Raw genomic sequence first — 23056 nt, 5'->3', positions numbered from 1 at the left:
CAGGCCTCGATACCCTAGCTGAATCCTGAAACCCACCATGACAGGAAAAGAACAGCTCCTCAAAAGTTGTCTTGTGATCTCCACCTGTGCATGCCATGCTTGTGCACAGGCGTACACATACACACACACACACACACACACACGCAGGCACATGCACACATGCACTATACTAATAAAAAATAGCTTTAAGAAAGTAATAGATGTTCCCTTTGGGCAGTTTGGAAAGTTTGAGAAGCCCAGAGAAGAATCAACCTCACACACAGCCCTCTGTCCAGCCACAGCTGCTCATGTTCTGATGAGCATGATCTTAGCCTTCCTTCTCAGGTACATACATTTCCAAAGTTCCAGACCCATCTAATACTGACCTCGTTTTGAAATGTTTTGCCTTTGAAGATGAAAACTCTTTGCTTGGTTTATGGTGGCCATTATACATTAATGGTTGCAGATCTGTCTTTGCTGTTGCTGTGTTTGGTTCGGTAAGTGATCAGGTAAACGGGAAGCTGTGGCTCACAGGAGGGAGACAGAGGCCAGTGCTCACAGGGCTAGCCTGCTGACGGCATTGGCTGTTTGCTCTCGAGCTGAAGTATTGCTTATGGGCGGCCCTTGTTTTCACCCCACTTTGTGAACCTTTAATTCTTCATGCCAAGAGCAGCTCCTTTTTTTTTTTTTTTTAAGACCATAATTCTTTCTGATGAAAGAAATGAAATTGTGTGTTCATTTCACAGTTGAGATTTAGTTTAGATCTTGGTTCGTCTTCTTTTTTATCCCCCATGTGTCTTTTGAGACAGGGTCTCACTGTGTAGCATGCACTGACCTTGAACTTAGGATCCTTCTGCCTTTGCCTCCCACAGGGTTAGGTGTACAGGTGAGTGTGGACCCGGGGCAGCGCTGGCTGCAGCTCTGGGCAGTTGCCGCTCAAAAGGACCAGCGGTCCACAGCCAAAACTGAGGAGTTGGGTGCTGGTGCCTTCAGTTTGTCTTTTTGAAAGTAAAATCTAATCTGACATTATAATTTTTAATGCGCATATAGAGATTTTAAAAAACAAAACAAAACTCCTAAATCTGAACATGTGCAGTTTGCCTCTGTGTCCGCAGTCCTTCGGGCATAACTGTTCCATGTCAATTCGAGAAATGCTGGTGACAAACGTGTGTGAATAACGGTGCCGGTGATCTCACGTGGTGCTTCTGCGAGGCCTCTGGCCCCAGCTGGCTGTGCTCCGCTCTGTTGCTCACCCGGCCTCTGAGACCTGATTGCCCCGCTGGCCCTTTGGTTAGGTAGATGGGGGCCTGTTTGTCAGCATGGAGATGGGTGAGGCTGCAGCTGTCATGCTCTGGTCTCCGGAATAAACTGATCGTGTGTTCTCCTCCATTTCTAGATTCATGCCCGCAACCAAAATGAAATCATTTTTGGGCTGAATGATGGCTACTATGGTGCTCCATCTGAACATAAGGTAAGAGGACTCTCCGAATGTTCTGAGTTTTGGTTAGTTCAGGTGCCTTGCACCTGGGAGGATGACCTGAGAAGCGCTGTGCAAACAGAAGCATGCGTTAAGTGTCGCTGTGAGCCTGCTGTTTGGGGTGGCTTTGGATAAATGCCTTCTAGAGGGAGAACTTGTTTTGCAGGACACACAAGCACTCCAAGTAAGTATTTCTAAATCCTGATTATATTTTCTCAATGGAAAACCTGAGCTAGCTGTTTTTTTCTCTTCTACATAAATCTTTTGGGGATTAAGAGGATGAGCTGGGCGTGGTGGCATAGATTTGCAAGCCTAGCCACGTAGGAGGCTAGAGCAGGAGGACCACAAGGTCAGGTGCTGCCCAGGTTCAGAATGAGTTCAAGGCTAGGCTGGGGATGTTGCTCAGTGGTACAGGCTTACCATAGTGCTGGAAGCCTAGGTTTCAAGCCTCAATCCTGCCCTCTCCCCAAAACAGAAATGGTGCTTTTTTTTTTTTTTTTTAATGGAATAGTTTAATCAAAATGTTTCAGTTGTGTTTTTATCATTCTCAGTAAGCCCTTGAAACCCACATTATGCTGGACATAATGGTACAGGCCATCCTAGCACTTGGGAGGCAGAGGCAGGTGAATGTCTGTGAGTCTGAGGCCATGCTGGTCTACATAGAGAGCTCCAAGCCAGCCTGATGCACACAGTGAAATCCTGCCTCAAAGGAGAGAAAGAAATAAGCTAAAGTTGAAGCTGTGCTGTAGTCATCGCTGTCTCTGCATCTAAAGGCAAAGAGAGAAAGGCAAGGGCAGAGGGTCCATTCTTAGCAAGGACCTTCTGTGAGCATCCCTCTGACAGGGGACTCAGCATCTCTCTCCTATTTAACATTCACCACAAACCACTGTGGTGGTTTCGTTTTTTCCATTTCATAGCTATGGGAACTGATTGGGAGGATGAACTTCACAGGGTCTAGAGAGAGGCTGAGCTCAGATGTTAGGTTATATGCCTCTGAGTCTGCTTTCCCCACTTGGAGTTTACCAAAACCAAACCAACCAACCAACCAACCTACCAAACTAACCCAAAACCAAAAAAACAGAACAAAAAACTAAACCAAAATGAAACAAAAACCCCCAAAACCAAAGTCCCTAAAGTCCACACAGACACACTGTTTTTGCTCAGAGCCCTGCTGTTTCATAGCCTCGGTGTGCGATGCTGCTGCTCGGATGCCCTGTCATTTCAGTGTGCTGAGTGCTTGTTCAGGGTGAGTGCCTGTACTCCAGCACTGAGAACAGTGGGGAAGGGGTGCCTGGTGCAGGTGCACACCTCTCTTCTAGCTGTGTGGCTAAGGCAGGAGGATCCTGGGCCCCAGAACCCGGAACTGGCCTGTGCTGGTACCATGGGAAAAGTTCTCCTGGGGACTTGGTTGCTAAAATGACAATCCACGTTCTGAATAGCAGACAGTTCTGTGAAAGGCCTGGGCGGTGAAGGAGAGAGCATTCCAGGAGAAGAGGCTAAGGTTGAAAGTGGAAAGGAGACGTGGTGAGTCTTGGGGCCTGAAGGGAAGTTAGAGCAGCACCGGGCAGTCCGCCACATGGACTGTTTAGGAATTTTATCCACAGACAGGCGTGTGCTCTAAGCAGATTTATCTAATGGCTTTGCTCTGGGTTATTTCGAAGAGCAAGAGCGTGTGTGGAGAGGCAATGAGAAGGACCTTGCAGTTAGATATGCTGACCGTTAGGAATAGACCATGGCAGGTTAAGAGAAGAGGGATGGCATCCAGGGCCAGGCATGTGCTAGGCAAGCGCTTTACCTCCAAGCCACACACCCAGCTCAGAAGACAGAGTTAGGGCTTTAGGAGAGAAAATCATTTGGATTTGTTGTGGTTGCATTTGAGGTAAAAGGAAAAAAAGAGGTATCAAGGGTGACTTTGGATTTCTAGCTTAAAGCAGCTGGATAGGTAAAGATGACAGCCGTGGGAAGCTTTGGGACACGGTGGGTGGGGAGCACAGATCCCAAGGTAAGACGTGGCCACAGGAGTGGGCAGTGTCTTTAGACCCCCGTGGTGGTGGAAAATAGCCATCTGGATACCTGAATCTGGAGAAACTGAACTATCAGTGGGGCAGATGGCCAAGTCACTAGCGTCATGGGTGTGTGTGACACAGGCGAGGACTAGGCAGGACGGTAGAGAAGAGGGCTGAGTAACCCAGCCTTGAGGACCCCAACTGCCAGAGAAGAGAGTGTGCTGCTCGGGAGCCTCGGAGGCCACAGCTCTCTTTTATTCACGTCCCTCTCCTTAAGCTTGTGGGGTTTGGCTGTTTTGTTGCTGATTTTTAAGGAGACGGAGTGGTCAAGTAAACCAAGGACTGAAAACTTGCCTTTTGTACTTTAGCAAATGGAATTTCTTCCAGGTGGCATCTTTAGAAGCTCCAACTCTGAAGGCAGCTTCCCAGCCTCATCTGCGTTCCTGCAGGTCTCTTAGATCTCCTCTGCCAGATATCCTGCTCTGTCCAGAGGCCTGTCCTTCCTCCCTCTCTGTGAGCTTTGTAGGGTTGGATTGACCTGCCCAATGCTAAGCCCCCAATCCCTGCCTCAGTTCTGGGGACATGGTATTTGCTTAGTGAGATCCTTTGTGAGTAGGTCAGAGAACTGGAAGGCGGCGGTCGCTGGGCTGCTGGCTGCTCCCAAGGCTGGCTGTCTTGGTAAGGGAGAGGGGTGGCTCACCCTTTTGCTGGCCCCCACCTCTTCATCCTGCAGAGCCTGGCCATCAAGACAATGGTAGCATTCAGAGCCAGTGTCTATGGAGCGTTCTTGTGGCGAGCCCTTCATACCTGCACTTGTGATTAAACCCTCAAAAGCCCCATGGCCAGAGACTGATAGTTGGTGAGGTGGGGGGTGGGCACCAGCGCCCGACTTCCCTCTCTGCTTGTGAGTTTCCAACAAGGACAGACAGGATGCTAACAGGTAAATGGAGTTCAGAAGGTAGCTTGATAACAGGTAAAATGACTGGCAAGTGTTGCTTAAGTTTTGTGACTGAAAGAGCCTGCTGTAACTAAAAAGGCTTGTGTGCATTTCTTCCTGACCTCATCTTCTTCCCTCCAAAATGACAGTGCGAATGGAAATGGAACTGCTCCTCTGGGCCAAGCAGAGTTGTGTGCGGTAGATGGCTCTGCATGGCGTGGCAGCCAGGAGTAGCTGTGCCAAGCCCTGTCAGTTCTTCCGAGTTCATAGATAAGCCACCTGGAGCTGCTGAGGAGGACAGAGCCACAGCCCAAAGGGATTGCAAGTGCTGCTCTCAGGATGTGGACTGGGAAGTTTTTTTCCTTGTGGAAGCTTGGGAGTATGGAAGGAATAGCTAACCCTAACAGCAACATTAACTAGTATTTAGTGAGCTCTTATTCAGTGCCCAGCACTAAACACTATCCATACTTTACTGTGTTCAAATGCCACAGTTGTTTATCTGTGGAAGAGAAACTGGTACAGAGAGGTTAAGTGACTTTCCTGAGATTCCACAGCAGCTAAATAGAGCTGGGATTCAGAACCAGATGGTTGGGTAATGTTCATTGTGTATGTGCTTATTATGTACGTTGCATTTTATTCCGTAGTCCTCCAGTTAATTAGCTTCGTCAGTTTAGAGTCCTGGCTCATCTTGTACCGTTAGCAGCTTTCCAAGGAACACTCGATAATGTCAGCTGAAGTTTAAAAAGCATTGTTTGAAAAGATTTATTTGTATTTCTTTTGATCTGATGTCTGTGTGCATATGATTGCAGGTGCCTACAGAGGCTGTGTGTGTGTGTGTGCACAAATGCTTGAGTGTACAGAGAGTGGATATGCTGGAGTTATATAGGTGGTTGTGAGCTGCTTGCTGAAGGTGCGGGAAACCGAACTCTTGTCTCTAGCAAGAGCAGTGCTTACTATGTGCTTTTAACCTCTGGGTCATTTCTCCAGTTCAGAAAGCATTGTTTTAATATTTTTTTTTTTAAGTCATAGGCAGGCTTTCTGACTATCTGTGCACATATTAAGACTGTATCCTATACCAAACAAAAAGCAGAATTGGCCAAGTCAAAGAAATGTAGAGACTTACCTAAGGCCATCAACCACGGTAATGAACAGGAATAGAATAAAATCTCAAGGAAGTGTGCAGAAGCCAGCACTGTGGCCCCTCTCCCTCGGGGAAGTGACTGATGAGAAGGCCGCTCCTAGGGCAGAGTGAGCGCTCCAGTCTTCTGTCTTTCCCAGAGGGCATGAAATGTCACAGTGGTCTGTGAGGTGACAGAGTGAGCCTGAGGTCATCAATTTGTTTGACAGGAGGCTAGAGATAGTAAACAGCTGTGGGATTTGGTAGAAAATGGTGGAAATAGAGGCAGGAATATTGGGAAGGAGTTTAAAGCTGGCCTCTGCTACATAGAAAGTCCAAGGGCAGCCTGGGCTACCTGAGACTCGGTCTCAAAACAAAATAAACCCCAAAGGCAGATTTTTAACCTATGTGTACATGTTCAAAATCAATGGAAATCTGGATGCTAATTAGTAAAGGAAGTAGAGGGCTGGAAAGAATTAAAAAATAAAAAGGCTTTGTCTATTTGGTCGTCTTAAAGGTTAACGTGGGACCATCAGTGAGTCCACAACGTTTGTGTCCCTGTAACCGTGAGTGGATGGTGAAACATTCAAACTGCTAAGGTGACAAGGCTGTGAGAAGGCCTTGTTTCTAAGAGCGTGCACTCCGGCCCGGAGTTCGTAGGTCCTAGCGCAAGCTTTGTGTATGCGCACCGCTGCTCACTCTGCCGCCCAGGGCTGTGCAGCTCACCAAAACCGCACACCGCTAGTTGTAGCCCAGTGTTCAATCCCACACTCAATCCTCTGCTGGCGTCACTGAGGACTGCTTTGCCCTGATCAATTTTATGTAATAAAATTTCATTATTTGGCAAGTGTTTGGCACACTTGCAACACAATGAAATCTTTGCGTAAACAATTAAAATCTTTATCATTGTAAAAGTGATTCTCCCCTCCATCTCTCTGTTCACCACTCCAGCAGTAAGCACCTACTGCCTACCTGTTAAACTAAGTATGATAGGTTGAAAAGCGTGAAGCACAGACGAGCAGTCATTCTTGTTTTGAGTTAAAGAAGCAAGACAGTGTGTATTCCAGATCTGGGTCTGCACTGGGTTGATTAAAGGATTGATCTCGATGATAAGCTCCTTAGGTCCTGCAGATGATACGGGTAAACCATCAAAGAACCTTATGCGAACCTTAGAGACCCCAGGAACACTGGTAACTTGAGGCTGTTGGGAGGGCGGGAGGTTACAAAGCCCTGGCCAGTATGCTCGCAGCCTTGCAGATGCCCATTCAGGGCTTTGCCTGTAGAGTATAAAGGTCTGCCCCCCTGGCCTGGGTTCCTTTATGGCAGCTGCTTTTTTGGGAGGCCTCTGGCTGTCATGTCGGGCGACCTAACAACACGGGATTTGAAGTCAGACTTCTGGGATTTCACCATAGGCTGACTGCTGCTTCCTGAGGAGACCCTGGGAAAACTGGCTGTTTTCTCATCCTTACATGCAGGAAACCATCCATACGTCAGTCCTCAGCTGACTGGGGATTAGGCATGATAGTGTATATGACACGGTTGGTATGTGACTAGAGTTCAGCAACAAACGGGGAGGGATCCTCACTGGGCTCATGTTCCCAGCCCAGGCCTGGCGTGTTTTGTCAGTGATGCAGGAAACAGCTTTACCGTAAACTTTGAGATAGTGGTCTCTCCTTCAGCCTAACTCCCCTGAGCATAAACTTGGGGTATTTAGTTTTACATAACTCATTCTGGTGGGGTGCTTAAATTTTCTGTCCTTGACAAATTGCAAAAAATTTAGCTTGCAGGATTTTTTTTCCATATAACAAAACAAAACAAAACAAAAACAAAACAAAAAACGGCAAAAGCAATATCTGTAGGGGTCCAGTAGGTGGCGATGCGTTCTCACTTTTCAAATGAAAGGAACAGCTTGAAATGGCAACTTAATGTTGGAAACTTAGAGCTTCATAACTTATAAGCACATACGTGGGCATCTCAAGTAGGCGGCACGAGGCTGACACTGAGGGGCTGAGGGACAAGGGCAAGCTTCCAGACCTGTTTTGAGGCCTGTGCAGATCAGAGTTCTTATTCTATACATTTCAAGGCACCGTGCCATTGAAATGTAGGAGTCTGACTTGTGTTCCCAGCTTTGTTCTCCAGCAGTGCTTGTTTAACAGATCACTCAGCCTCTCTCAGTTTTAGGTGCCGCATCTCGGAAGTCAGGAAATCCTGGTTCGCTTCAGGGAGTGAAGCAGTGATCTCAGCAGCTGGGAGGCTGAGGCAGGAGGAACTCAAGTTCAAAGCCAGTATGGCTTCATTATAAGATCCCGTCCTTAACAAAAAAAATTGCAGGTCATCAGCACACACCTTTAATCATAGCACTTAGGGAGGCAGAGGCAGGTGGATCTCTGTGAGTTCGAGGACAGCCTAGTCTACAAAGTGAGTCCAGGACATCCAGGGCTACAGAGAGAAACCCTGTTTCAGTGGGAAAAGCAGAAAGTATTGGAATTATATAGCCCAGTGTCCTTATTTCATAAATAAAGAAGCTGAGGTGTAGCGAGCCACTGGCCTCTCAGGCTTTTGTGTAAGTCAGTTCTGTACCATCGATGAAAACCAAGACACGGCTGTGATTATATATGATTACCACATCAGTTACATCTGGCTAATGTGATTGAATCACTGTCTGCCTTCATGTCAGCACATAAGGATTTGTCTGTAAGGAATTTCGCTCCATCTTTACACCTGTTGCCGAGGAGGGCAGGCAGCTCTGCTTAGGGTGTTCTGCACTTGAGGCGCGGAGGTGAAGCAGCTTGCCTGTGACTTAACTGGTCTGTGCAGTGGCTGACGCTCTGCTCTTCATCTCAGCCTTTGGACAGACAGACCTCTGCAAGCAACTGCGCCAGTTTGTTATAATCTTTCGGAGGGTCTGCCTCCTTTCTAGGGAGCACAACTCTCCTAATGTCTGTTCCTAATACCAGAGCCAGGAGCATGCACCCGCCAGGTAGCCACCACGAAGCAGAAGAGGCTGCGGGACAGGATGAGCTGTGGCTGACCTGGGGGTCAGAGCAGGGCTCCACCTCTTCTGAGGTTATGCTCTTCCTTATGCCCTGTCACCTGTGAAAAGGCAGTGCTATGCTGCTCATCTTTGTCTTTCTTTTAGAGATTTCTTCTTCTTAGGTGTGAGGAATGCTGCTTACAGCTGCCAAAGTGTGGGTTTTCATTTTCATGAGGGCATGCTGGAACCTGGAAAAGTGAGGAGGCTTTTCATTTATTTGGCCTTCTAGGATTGAGACTTGAACAGTGGCCATTTGCTTTTGGTCATCATGTCGGTGGATCTAACGTGATGGCAGAGGACATCGTACCGAGCAGTACACAGGATTGTGTACTGCTTAGGGCTGGATTGTGTCTAGATTCAGCTGTGTTTGAGTGGCACAGAGCTGGGCAGCAGATCATATCTGCCTGGATTTTTGAAGAGTTGGGAAATTTTTCTTTTTCTTTTTTATGATTATGAATGTTTTAGCTGTATATACCTAAGTGTACCACTTAGAACTTGAGTTATGGATGGTTATGAGCTACCATGTCGGGGCTGGGAATCAAACTTGGGTCCTCTGAGAGAGCAGTAAGATGCTCTTAACTGCTGACATAGCTCTCCAGCCCTGAGAAACTGTAAAACTTTTCAAAGTTGTTCTTGTACATATTTCAGTCAGTTGTTGTACATACACACACGCACGCACGCACGCACGCACGCACGCACGCACGCACGCACGCACGCACTCTCACATACCACCGCCACCACCACCAATAGAAGAAAGAAACAGAGACTGGACAGATCCTCTGATGTAAACCAGGGGTAGGCTTGTTTCTGAACCATCCTGGAAGCACTGCTGAGTCAGGCAGGTGTGGAGCTTTGAAAACACTCACACTTTGGCCTCATTGCCAAGTACTTTCAATGCCAGATATTACACCAGACACTTAGTGTTTTCATCTACTATGGAGCAACCCACGAGACGGCCGTTCTCAGTGGATGAACAAAGGACCTCAGAAGAAAACATACACTGCAGCCCACGACATCTGAGCCAGCAGGTAGACAGCAGGCTCTTCCTAAGTTCTGGCCTGACTCACTCAGAAGCGTGTTTCTCTGAACTGGGCCATGCGGCATCTGCGTTTCCTCCCGCTTCAGATGCTGTGTCAGAATCCCCAGTCTCAGCTTCCCATTTAATTAGAGGTGGCCGCTGGCCGTGCAGGGTGGGAGCAGAGGAGGGTGCTCAGGCCAGTGCCTCGTTAGGCAGATCTGTGGTATTAGTGAAGAGGAGACGGGCGAGGGACTCAGCCTGTCAAGCCACCCAGACCCACTGAAGTCACACCCATCAGTCACTGTATTTGGCTTCCCTCTGCCTCCCCTACTCCCCTTTTTTCTTGGATCAAATTAACTTTTTTGACAGATGTTTGGAAAATAGTCTTATCCTGTAATTTATATTTATAAATCCTTCTGCTACAGTGTGGTCCCCATTCTCTGCCTTCATTGAAGCCAGAAAACAACCTGGGAAAAGGCCATGTTTCCTGTTAGGAGTTTGGAGGCTCTTGTCTTCTTAGCACAATTTTGAGCTTTCGAGAATTCTGATGCCAGGAGACGGTAAGCCAAGCATGGTACTTGGTAGACATGTTTTAGATTCTCGAAGTAAACAGAGACAGCTTGAGGCTTGTCCTCACCGGGATGCAGACTTTAGCCCTTCGTTTGTTTAAAATCCCAGAGCTTGTTTTGCCCTTCTCTTTCAGATTAGATTTGGAATGAGGATATTCTTGACTCTGAAAGGTTAGTGCAGTTTAAGCTCTTCTTCAAGCTCTGACCCCCTTACCCTGGGTCCTCATCTGTCCAGGAATGCCATTTAGCTGGCTGTCACTGTCGCCTTCTTTTCCTCCCATCACTTCTGTTGTTTTCTCCCCAGTTACAGTGCTCCTTTGTAGCTGAGGTTATGGCTTTCCTGTGTGTGTGTGTGTGTGTGTGTGTGTGTGTGTGTGTGTGTGTATGGAAGTGAGGGGTCACTGACAAATGTCTTACTTTACTGCTCTCTCTCTCCCTCTATCATCGTCATCATCACCATCACCATCATCATCATCATCATCGAGACCCAGTCTCTCACTGAACCCAGAGCTTGGCAAGTGATTCTCCTACCTCTGCACCCGCCCCCCCCCCCAGTTGCAAACACACACAATTGTGTCTGGCTTTTCTCTGAGTGGAAGAAGCTGAACTCAAGTCCTCATGCTTGCCTGGCAGGCACTTTACTGACCAAGGGGTCTTCCCAGCCCCTATGTCTCACTTTTATGGTCTCAGGATTTAGTGTTTTCTCTGCTTGGTGCACGTTTTCCCATGAGTGAGTGGAGTTAGGTTGAGTCATATTCCTGTCTCTGCTCTGCTGCAAGATAGACATTGCCCTCAAGGGACGGCCACTCTGGCAGGGCCCTCCTAAAGTAGTGGCACTGAAGACTCTTCATCTGCTGTCTTCGGAGAGTGTTTATAGTTGTGAATTCTTACCTTAAAAGTACCCCAGGAACAAGAACTTTTTGTTGTTGTTGTTGTTGCTTTGAATGTTCTTTAAATAGTAATTATTTCGTTTTAGGATTCATGCGGCTTTGCTTACAATGCTGTCATTATTGCACAGTGCTTCTCACTGTTTCAAGAGAGGAAAAGCAAGTCTGAAATCGTGGCCAAATTGGGGGCAGGAGGATGTCCATGTTGAGCTCACTGTCTCCCTCTTTACTGGCTCAGCACCTGGCCTTCATCAGAGCTCGGGCAGAGGGTGTCCAAAGCCTGCAGATGCTTAGCAGAGGCACTTGCAGTTTTCCTCAGTTTCCACGTGGCCAGCACTTGAAAGCACGTTAGTGTCCATGCAGGTGTGCACACGAAACACAGGCTGTCCGTGGACCCAGCAGGTAGCCACCCACATGCACACTGTAACGGTGGGAAGGACACTTCCCCGTCTGTGGGACAAGCCACCAGCTTTGCCCTGCTGTCCTTTGTTCTTTCACCTCACCGGTCTGATCTATTTAGTCCCTTTAGGTGAGGCTGGGCTAGGCAGCACTCACTTGCCACGTGGAGATGGTTAGTTAGGGACGCTGGTGCTCACGCTTGAAAAACCTACAGTGGAACGCTTATGCTTATGCTTGTTCTTGGGCTCCACCAGGCTTCTTTTGTTCTGAACACACTGTATCTGAATTAAAAAAAAAAAAAAACAAAAAACCAAAAAACAAAAAACCAACTTTGTGTGTGCATGTGCACGGGGCCTGGGTGTGAGTGGGCATGAGTTTGTGTTTGTGCTTGCCCCTGGAGGCAAGAAGAGGGCATTGGCTTTCCTGGAGCTGGAGTTACAGTGGTTTTGAGCTTTTGACCATGTGCTAGGAGCTGAACCCCGGTCCTTTGTGTCCCACGCTTGTGGTAAAAGGTATGGCCGTTAATTGTTCATTGTTAGTCTATAGTTATTACGGTGGCATTATCTAACGCTCCATCAAGCAAATAAAGACACAGGCTTTACCTGGGCTTTGCAGATATTACCCCCTACCTTTACTTTTACCCCGGTCTTGAGCTGCCTCCCATCCATGGCCCCAAAATACTGATTATGGTCTCCAGCTCCTCCACCCAGGCTGATCTGGCCTGCGCTTCTTTTCTGTGCTAGCTCATGCCTCCAGGTTCAACCCCAGCCCGTGAACCCCAAACTCCATCTCCCCTTCTTCTGCCAAATCCCAAGCTTCGGCATTTTTATTAACCAATCAGCTTTAAATTAGGAGCAAGGTTTACACAGCAAGGACAGGTATATGTGAGGATGTGCTCCCCTGAGCAGGGACAAGATCTCGGGGGGGGGGGGGGTAATAATTAACATTAGAATACATAGCACCAGGCCAACCCCCAACATACCCAAGTTAATTTTTTTGGCCAGCTGGACTTCGGTCAAGTGCTTAGGTGCTTCAGAGCCTGGTGTATCCGCATGCCTCAAACTGAGCAGTTTTTCTCCCCTCCCCCACTACGTTCTTTAATTCAGTGAATGGTACCAATGTCAACCCCTTCTCTTAGGTCAGATCAGAAGATTGTCTTGCATTGCATCATCCCCTTTCTTTTTGAGCCAGTACTGATGGAGTCTGCCAATATTTACTTCTTCATTGTGGGTTTTTTTTTTTTTTTTTTTCCATTTCTAAGAAGTGATGTAATTTCTTGTTTCAAATCAAGGCAGTAGCATCTATCTGTCTTCACTAATTATTTGCTTGCACCGTCTTGCCAAGCTCTGATTTCTTCTTTCTAAACCCTCCATCTTAATATTTTCTCATGCTAAAATTTGCCCTTATCACTTAGATACATTTCCCTAGACAGCTCTTATGCTCCCGTGATGCCTGGCGTTTCCCTTGGCACTGTTAACTGTGACGTCCTGATCACCTGTTGACTAATCTCTTTCTTGGCCAACTGTCCTGTGTGAGGGGGCAGGACAGCATTTATTGCTGGTGTGTAGCATTGAACCTGGCATGTAGTGCTGGCTTAACAAATGCTTGCTGAGAGTGGGTGACGCGTCTGTGGTGGGGACCCCGGAGAGGTCTGATGGGATGTAGCCCTTGGAAGCCAGCAGTTGTGAAGTTTCTTACCCAGAATCCAATCTCTTTTGCTTGGTGGTTTCTGACCATTTTTTATAGATACTTGTCATTTCCAAATTATTATACTGTGAAGGGAACTCTTCCTTTTGGCTTCCAGACTTATTTTTTTGTCAAATTTTCCACATCTTCATTAGCCAAAGGTTTATTTATCCCAGGCCACATGTTGCTACTGAGGCTTGACTTACTTCCTTCCTTCCTTCCTTCCTTCCTTCCTTCCTTCCTTCCTTCCTTCCTTCCTTCCTTCCCTCCCTCCCTCCCTCCCTCCCTCCCTCCCTCCCTCCCTCCCTCCCTCCCTCCCTCCTTCCTTCCTTCCTTCCTTCCCTCCCTCTATTCAAGTAGCCACTAGGTCCTTTGAGTCCTTTGAAACAAGTCTGGTTTCCCTACCTTCTCTTCCATCTCCACTCTGTAATCCTGGCTCAGCTTGCCACCTTCAGAGGGCTGGACTCCTGCAGTGGTTCCCTGGTGACCTGTGGGCTCTGCTGCCTGTGTACCCTCTGTCTTGCTCACCACATCTTTTTAGTCGTTCCATGGCATACTTGGGTTCTTTTATTCCGTTGTTGAAAAGTTGAGTAAATTTTGTCTGCTCAGTGTGTGTGTGTGTCCCATTCTCTGATCTGAGTGCCATCTCTCACCAGCCTGGAATCACTGTGCTCCGCCCTAGCTTCCGCCCAGCTAGTGTGTGTGTGTGTGTGTGTGTGTGTGTGTGTGTGTGTGTGTTTGTGTGTCTCTGTATGTACCGTATGTAAATATTTGTGTTTGTGTTGTTTTCCTAGCCATGTCTCTGGCCCCTGTGGATTCTTGTAATAGCCAACTAAATGGTCAGGCTGCCTCCTCCAGCTCCTCACCCCAGGCATTGCCCAAGGAACCTGTATTATATACAGCTCTGATAGTCACACCTCAGTGTTGGAAACCCTTCCTGAGATTTTGTTGCCCATTATTTGTCTTCACGTTTAGCCTGGTAACAGGGCTCCCAGCCTCCTCACTCAGCCATGTCTCCCACTACTTTCATCTTTAGAGTATCAAATAGTTTCCGTGTGACTGAGCAGAACAAATCAGGCCACTATTTGGTTTTCTCTGAATGCAGACAATGTTTCCTGCTATTGCTTTGGCTAAAGGTGTTCAATCTGGGAGGGACTTTCCTCCCCTGCTTTTCAGCTTTTCAGGACCATTTAACCCACCCCAAATACAGCCACCCCTGCAGCCTTTGAGGTTCAAGCAGCCTTTGTGCTTGCTAGATGGAATCCTCGCTGCATCAGAATGTCTGTGCAGCTTCTTTTTAAGCTGATCTTATAACCCCTGTATTTACTTATTTAGTTTACTTGGGCCCTTAATTGGCATGTGTGCTTTCTGAGGACAGTGAGGAACGAGCCTGACATTCGTTGTGTATTAGGTGTTTAGTGAACATTGAAATGAGTAGATGAGTATGTAAACTGATTTTAAGTAGTTAAAGCTTTATAAGTTTTACCTTTCTTCCTTCCATCCTTTTCTTCTATTTGTTTGTTTGTTTGTTTGTTTAGAGACAGGATCTTATTATGTAGCTCTGGCTGTCCTGAACTTACTTTGTAGACCAGGCTGGCCTCAAACTCACGGAGACCCACCTGCCTCCCTCCCTCACACTGGGGTGAAAGGCCTGCACCACCATGCCCACTAGTTGAGTCATTTCTATGTTGCTTTTGTGGTTGTACAATTATAAGAACCATTAAATCATCTCATGGTTTTCAAGGTGACCTTGCCAGGAGTGCTAACCTAGCATCCATTTTGTGTGGCCTGTAAACTGATAATGATTTTTTTTTTTACATTTTCAAGAATTTGAAAGAGGAAACAAAAAGAACATGTTCCAGATATGACAGGTATCTGCAAAGCTGAAAATGTTATCTGAATTTCAGTCGTGCCACACAGCCTCCTCCCTGCCTCAGTCCTGGGACCCGGCTCAGGGCCCCATCTGGCACTTAGCTATATTCCCAGCCTCAAAAGCACCCTCTGACCCTTTATGGAAGAAGTATGTTGACCACTAATCTAGAAATATACCTGATCTGCGCAGAGCTGCTGCTCTTTGGAGATGTGAAACTACTTTCCTAACCGTTTTCCAGGCCCTCCCAGGCAGCCGGAGAGTCCCTCTGTGTGAGGAAATCCTTAGGCCTGGCTTCAGAAGAGTTTTGAGTAGCATGCAAATCTTTCCTGGGCTTTTTGGCACTTGGCAGTATCTCCCACAGATAACCAGATACAAATGAGCCGATTCTTTCCATTATAAGCCCACACTAGGCCTGGAGGATCCCAGGCTGGTCCAGTTAGATGTCATTCAGAGTGAGGCTCTTAGCATATTTGAAGAATGTTAATTGCTAAGTGCAGGCTGAAGCCAGAGGGCTTCATAATGTCCTTAAGCTGCTGTAAATGTACATAGACTGAGAATTTTAGACTCAGAAAAGGTCTGGGAGATCATCAAGTAGAGCATGGGCCTTAAGAGCAGGGGCTTTGAGCCAGACTGTGTGGCTCTTCCCCTTAATCCTCCTGTGTCTCAGTTTCCTCACCTCTGAAGTGGGGCTAAGAATAGCACCTAGCCATTGGCTTGCTGGTATCAGCCCCAGTGCGAACATCTCCCACAGCAGCTGTGAGCCAGTAATGCTGACTATGAAACGCGTAAACGCACATGCCGGTGTTCACAGCATTCATGTTTCATTAATGTTTTCAGTAGTTGTCTCATGAAGACTAGAGGAGCTAAATTATCTTTTTCCCTACCTGACAGGCAGAGTGGGGTAAAGCCTGGCTGCAGCTTTTCAGTTCGGTGTTCTCTCCTTGTTACCATGTGTTGCTTGTGTATGTGTGTAACGGGTGTGGATTTAAATTGTGTGTGTGTGTTCATGTTCATTTAGGAGTGGGTTATATGTACACATGTTTGCATGCACGTGGAAGCCAGAGATAGATGCCAGTGTCTTCCTCAGTCAGTTGGCATCTTATTCTTTTGCCGCTAAACTTTGGTGCTCACAGATTCAGATTAGGCTGCCGGGCTGCAGAACCTCCGGGGCCTCTCTTTCTGCCTCACTTGTTACCAGCCCCACCAGCCCCGTGCCGCTGCACCAGCTTTTACGTCAGCATAGGCAAGCGTGTCACCGACTCAGCCATCTTCCTGGATCCTTGTTTTTATTTTTCACACAGGATCTCACCCAAGCTGGCCTTAAGCTTGAAGTTCTATCTCAGCTTCCTGAGTGGTTGGATCGTGGGCGCTGTGTCACCGTAACTGGCTTAGATGATTAAAACATGTATTAGCCTTATGTTGCTTTATGCATATGGCTATTTCACAAGCATGCATTTATGTATAACGCATATGTGCCTGCTTGATCCGCTGGAAATTGGGTTATAGATGTCTTTAAGCCAACCATGTGGGTTGGAACCAAACCCAGGGCTTCCACGAGAGCAATAAGTGCTCTTAGCTGCTGAGCTACCTCTTCCAGTTCCTGGATGATTTTTAATATCTAGAAAAACATTTGGCAGCTTGTGGATAAAATAAGAAAACTAAGTTATTTTATAGTTAATTACTACCATATCCTGTACATTACTTCATAGCCATGGCTTTTAAGATTGAAGTGCTGATCATGTAATCACTGCTTTTATCATTTGACAAACATTTTATCATCTGAAAGAAAACAGAATGCTGGAGAATTGGCTCAGTGCTTAAGAGTGTTTCCTGTTCCTACAGAGGAAGTGAGTTCAATTCCCAGCACCCATATCAGATGGCTTAGAGCTGTTTGTAACTCCAGCTGCAGGAGACCTGATGCCCTCTTCCGGCTTCTGCGAGTACCTGCACTCACGCACATAAACACACAGACAGACACCTCAGTACAAATTAATCCTAAAGAAAATTTGGTACTCCACTGTGCCTTTCTCCTCCCCTCTGGCAGCTCTCAATCTGCTTTCAGTCTTTAAAAGATTCACATACTCTGTGTGTTCCATGCCAGTGGGATCACACAGTGTCTGATCCTTCAGGTCTAGCATCGTTTCATTTAGCATGTTTTTATATTTGTGTACAACATTCATCTACACATTATATAAAACAACGCTTCATTTTTCTGAGGCTCTACCACACTTTCTTTGTCCATTCGACTTGGATGACATTTGGGCTGTTCTATCTTTTGGCTGTCAATGCTATCACAACAATTAAGAGCAAATCTGCGTTTGAGTGCCTGTGTTCAGTTCTTTTCAGTAAACTGGGTGGCTATCCTCTAACTTCAGGTTTTAACTGTTGAGGAACAGTTAAACTGTGGAACTTTTGCTCCTGTGTGGCAACAACACCGATTTGTCTGCCCCTCGTCAGCACAGGCGGTTAATTATTACTCTGTTGTGATATAGCCGTCCTAGTGTGGGTGAAGTAGCATGCCTCTGCAGTCTTTGTTGTGTTTCCTAGGACCAGTGCTGCTGAGCAAATGTCCACTTGTGTGCCTGTTGGCCCCCGCATGCTTTCCTAGGAGAAATCCATCTTCCAGTTCTTCCCACTTTAACATCCAGCTAGTTGTCTTTTGTTGTTAAATTGCAACATATTTTTGATATTAAACTTTTTATTAGATAGATATGAAATCTTTTCTACTATACTCTGGGTAGTTTTTCCCTATATTATAATGTCCTACATAAAAATTTAAATTTTAATAAGTTACAATTAAATTGTTGTTGTCGTTGATGACAACGATTTGGGTATCATAGCTGAGAATCTAATAGTTTTAAATTTACTAGCTTGATTATTAGGATTTTAGCTAATTTCAAGGTAATTTTATTCTTGGTTGATAGGAGTACCTGCATTTGGCTCTCCTGTTGTTTCAGCACTGTCATCTGAAGAGCTTATTTCTCCCTGGAAGAGCCCTGGTACCTTGCTATTGATATGCTGTGGTAGTTGATTGTAGATACATTGGTTTAATCTCTACTTTCCAGTTCTGTCTTTTTCCTTTCTTCAGTCTTCCTTTTGCTTGTACCATCCTTTTTTTTTTTTTTTTTTTGATTGCTGTTGCTTTTCAGTAAGTTTTGAAATTAGAAAATGTAAGTCTTCTTTGTTCTCTTTTCAATATTTCTTTTTATTATTTGTCAACCTGCTCTGGTTCCATTGAATTGAAAATTGGTTTTCCCATTTTTGTAGAAAAGGCAGATGGGATTTTGATAGAGAGGTGTTGAGTTTGTGAATGGCCTTTGGTAGTGTTGCTATCTTGACACTATCCAGAACATGAGATGTTTTTCTATTTTATTTTGGTCCAGCTTGGGTATATTTTGTATTTCCTGTCTAATTGTTAGGTGATCCAACTTAGGTTGGATCGTGTGGTAAATTTTTTTTTTTTAATCCTCTTTCAAAGCTAAGTGTATGAATAGTCCACATTTTGTTTGTCGTTTCCACTGTCTGTGGACTGCTGGGTTATTTCCATCCATTGGCAGTTGTGAATGAGGCTATTATGCCCACAGATACACAAATCTTATCCAAGAACAGTTGCCAAGAGTGTATGGAATAATCCTTTTAATATGCTGCTAGATTAGTTTTGCAAATAGTTTGTGGAAGATTTCAGTGTGTGTATGTATAATAGCATATAGCTTTTTATGCTTCGTTTGGCTTTGATATAAGAGTAGAAGTGATCTCCTACAGTGGCTGAAGAAGTCTCTCCAACCCCCTTCTTTTTCCTCTTAAGACTTTGAGCTGGATTGGTATTATTATTTATTTATCTTTTAATAATTCTAGGGTTGACTAGTCAAGTCTTCTGCCCCTCCCCACTTTTAAACGTATTTTTATGTATTTCTCCTGGTAGTCTTATGATTATTGACTTAAGTTCTTTACATATAAAACGTCTGTTTAGATGTGCTGTTTCTTCTTGAGTCATTTTTGGTAGCTCATGCATTCCTAGAAATTTTTACATTTTCCAGAAACTTCCACATGAAATTTCACAGTGGCTGTACTAACTTAACATTCCTCCCTTTATCTCACAGCCTTGCCAGTGTTTATTGTTAATTTAAAATGTCTGTGTTTTGATTAGAGTAGATACTTAGTGTTTGTTGCATGTCTTTCATTGTATGAGTATTAACGTTTCCTATAACACTTATGAGGTGTGTACTACTGTCATTCCCATGTTACATGCAGAGACAGCAATTGACCGAGAAGGTTTAGGTGACAGTCACATAGCTGGTGTATTAAGGGTTTGAAATAGAATCCTGATAGTCTGAGTCCAGAGTCCTGTTCAGGGTCACAGGTAGCTCAAGCTGACCTTAGACTCACTTTGTAGCTAAGGATGACCTTGAACTTCTGGTCTTCCTGCCTCCACCTCCCGAGTGATGGGCTTATGCTGTACACCACCACATCTTGTCTCCTGAGTGCTGCTAATGGAACCCAGGGCGTTGCACATGCTATGCAGGCACTCCACCAAAAACCACAGCCCCGGTGCCCAATCTTCTTATTAACCACAATTTATGCCGCTTTTCTTAAGTAACAGACACCTGCCTTGTTCCTGTGTCATTGGGTTATATTCCTGGAGGTAGTGTGGGTGGGAACACTTGTTTCTTATATTCCCGAGTAGGACTTGGGCGTCTTGAAGGCCTGGTGTCCGGGCTCAGCCTCGTGGACAGAACAGCACCCCTTTCTGCAGTCACATAATGTACCGAAGAACTCCTGAACCGTCCCTGGAAAGTTAACCACAATGCTCAACCAGAACTGTTTTTTTTTCTGTGGGAACAGTGAGAAAGAATTGATTTTAAATCCACTTGTCTGAAAGATTTGACGGTGGCTCCATGGAGATTATACCTAATTTTAAGTCTCTAACATTTCAAATTGATGCACATCTTTCATAAGTCACATCCTTAGAAAGGCAAACATGGCTGATCTATGCACAGATTTTGTTTCTTTTTGTTTATTTTCTTCCCCATTGTCTTTCAGGGTCATTCAAATGCACAGAAGAACATTCTGCAGGTGGACCAGAACTGTGTTCGCAATTCTTATGATGTCTTCTCTTTGCTGCGGTAAGAAACTCCTTTGAGCCTCGTGGATTTGGACAGATCTCTCTGGTTGCGCATTTGTGATGCTGTGGTGTGAGGGAATGGACTCAGGCTGAGCATTTTTTAGTGAAAGCTCCATAAATTCTGTAGTTTTGGTGATTTCAGTTTATTTCCTTGACAAAGTCTTTGAAAAGCCATTTCCTCTCCTTGGGCATGGGAAAGAGCAGCTGGAAACTGCAGCCCTTAAAACAGAACACGAGGCGCTTGCTTGTCTGTCCCGTAAGCTGCAGAGTGTGGCCGTATCAGGCCCTTATCAACAGTACCTTCCCCAGGAGAGCCCACCAACAGCCCTAGGCGTGGCTTAGGCCTTGGGTCTGCTCTTCTCCTGTGTGACAGGCCAAAGGAGCTTTGCAGATATCTAAGGCTCAGAGGCTTAACTGCCTTAGCTCTCTGTATGTGACATATGTCTATGAAATGCTTGGGATTTGTTTTGAAAGATTTAAAAATTTAGCTTTAGTTTTGCATGTGGTGGATCATCCAGGGCATTCCCCAGGGCCGTTTCCCAGTGCAGTCAGCAGTGACGCGCAGCCTGTGTTCCCTCAGCTCAGACTGCAAGTTGAAATTTGATTTGGGTAGTGTTTTTCTAATGTTTACCTAACACATCATAAATTTTAGAGCATTACATATCCTCTGTAGGTCTTCTGGTGGAAGAGTCCAGAAGGATTCGTGAGGAATGGGTATTTTATAAACATCACTCTTACAAACATCCTTGCCTCATAGTTGATGACATGGTTTGGTTGCGTGACTTGTAAGCATTACTCCTAAGGGACGGTGATTCTGAAGCAGCCCCATGTGCTCGATGGCTTTGGGCTTGTGTCTGAGAGGTGTTTTCAGTATGACTGCTTAGGATGTGTAGCCAAACAGATAGGATGTGCTGACTGAATGGACATTCCTTTTAGTCTGTTGAATTGGGACCACAGCAAGTGTTAAACAGAGTGTCCAGAAATAGTTGGAATGTGAACAAACTGCTAAATTCCCTGACCTTTATTTTCCTTAGTAAAATGATAATAAGAGAACATTTAAACATTTTTTCAAAGTATGAGATTAGAGAAACCAATAGAACCAAAAGAAAAAATCCCGAATTAGAGAAAAGGCAGACATTTGGGATAGATAACAGAGAAAAGAGAGTACTGTAAAGGGAGCTGAACGCTCTAAGCTTTTCAGAACAGGAGGTGAAGAGATATGATACCACAGGCAATGTGAGCAGGGCTTCAGGTGCAGCTCGGTGGGAAAGCAGTCCCCAGCCTTATGGGGGGAGTTCACTCCCCAGTACCCTAACCGTCCTGTTTGCTCCAGCTCATTTACCTCTGGTTCTTGTGATGGAAGAAGTTGTGTAGTTTACAAGTGCTTCTTATCACTGTTGTGGAAATTCGTTTTTCCATAGCAACATAGACTCAGTTGTGTGGAGTGTGGTGGTGTATGTGCATTGAATGTGACACTGTGTGTGTGTACGTACTCACTCACTCTCTCCCTTAAACACACATACACATACACACACACACACACACACCACATGAAGAACAACTATGCAGAGGAAGACATAGGATGTTTCACGTCGCTTTGCGCCTGCCTGGCTTAGGGCAGGCTCTCTCACGAAATGGTAGCCTGCCACCTCTCAAGCCTTGTTGGTCAGTGAGCTCCTGGGGTGTTTCTTTTCCATCTTCAATGCTGTAGTTAGAGTCCTTTTAGTGAAGAAGCCCTCTCTCCAGGCCCAAGACCCAGCTTTTCTGAGCTAGAATTAAATGCCTGTTTCAGGAATCACTCTGCACCCAGAAACTCTAAGCTATATTTGTCAAAGTTAGTGAACTTTGTACTAGTTCCCTCAGACAGCAGCGGGCAGCCATTGTCTGCTTTATTGAAAGCATTGCTCTCCCTGGAGTTTTTTTGCTGTGGTAGATGTGGAATGCTTGCTGGGAAACTTGTGTTTCTCTCAGACTGTGTTTCTTTGTTCTTTTCTCTACGCAGTTAACACTGTCCCCAAACGGGAATTAAACAAAACAAAACAAAACAAAACAAAACACAACTCTTTTCTTTTCCTAGTTCTCCTTGGTTCATAACATTTTACTACTTGGTCTATAGCTTGAAAACGTTGCCACAGCAAGGCATGTGGTCCCAAGCCTCTAATCCTGGGACTCAAGAGGTATAGCAGGTGAATCAGGAGTGGATGGTCATCTTCAGATACATGCCAGTCAAGGCCGGCTGCCAGCCTGGGCTGCATGAGACCTTGTCTCCAACAACATCACCCGCATTGTCTCTTCTTTAGGAGTGTATTCTAATTAGTAACTTGCACAGGCTATGAAGCATGGCATTGCTCACCTGCCCCGATGCTGAGCTAAGATGCTTTCAAGGTGTCGGGCCAGCCTGAACTATACAGTGAGACCTTGTCTCAGAATTAAAAATAAAAATTGGAAAAAAAGAGAAAGGTCTTTCACTGTATTGCCGTTATCCTAGGACGTACTTTGGAACATAGACCCCAGGCCATGTGCTGAAATCACATGCTTCTGACAGAAGTTTCATGTTGTTTTGTAGGAAAGCAGTTAGCTCGGCTTTACTCAGGTGCTTTGGCTTGAACTGGAGACGCTAGGCTAGTTTTAACAGCTCCATGGTCGCCGAGTCTTCCAGAGTTGCCTCCAGTGTGGTGTGGGCAGATGAACTTTTTGTTAAGCCTAGAAAACTCAGATTGAAGGTCTGCTTCCCAGCAACCGGACAATTAGAGCCATTTTGCTCCTCTGTTTCAGACTTCGGGATGCTCACCACAAGGTGTCAATGTTGCTCTTTAACTGGCATCTGAAATGCGATTCGCGCTCCCGTTTGGGGTGAACACGGTTGTGGGAGGGCCTCCGTGGAGCTTAAGCCGGCCCTACGAAACGCCTTTAAGTAAGCAGTTGTCTAGATCTGTCCAGCCTTTCTGGTTT

The 23056-nt window shown here is 45.7% G+C and overlaps 1 protein-coding gene across 2 annotated transcripts in view; it reads left to right on the top strand.

Moving 5' to 3' along the window:
• Nucleotides 1–23056, top strand: part of Uvrag (UV radiation resistance associated) — a 264183-nt gene that overhangs the window by 54025 nt on the left and 187102 nt on the right. For both annotated transcript variants that reach the window (XM_060367624.1, XM_060367625.1), the window contains 2 exons: nt 1376–1450; nt 20023–20105. In XM_060367624.1, the coding sequence (XP_060223607.1) occupies nt 1376–1450; nt 20023–20105 (158 nt within the window). The remainder of the gene's footprint in view (nt 1–1375; nt 1451–20022; nt 20106–23056) is intronic.

This window comes from Meriones unguiculatus, chromosome 14, assembly GCF_030254825.1.
Source record: "Meriones unguiculatus strain TT.TT164.6M chromosome 14, Bangor_MerUng_6.1, whole genome shotgun sequence".
NCBI lineage: Eukaryota > Metazoa > Chordata > Mammalia > Rodentia > Muridae > Meriones > Meriones unguiculatus.
The sequence above is the reverse complement of the archived record's forward strand: the minus strand, read 5'-3'. Positions and strand labels throughout refer to the sequence as shown.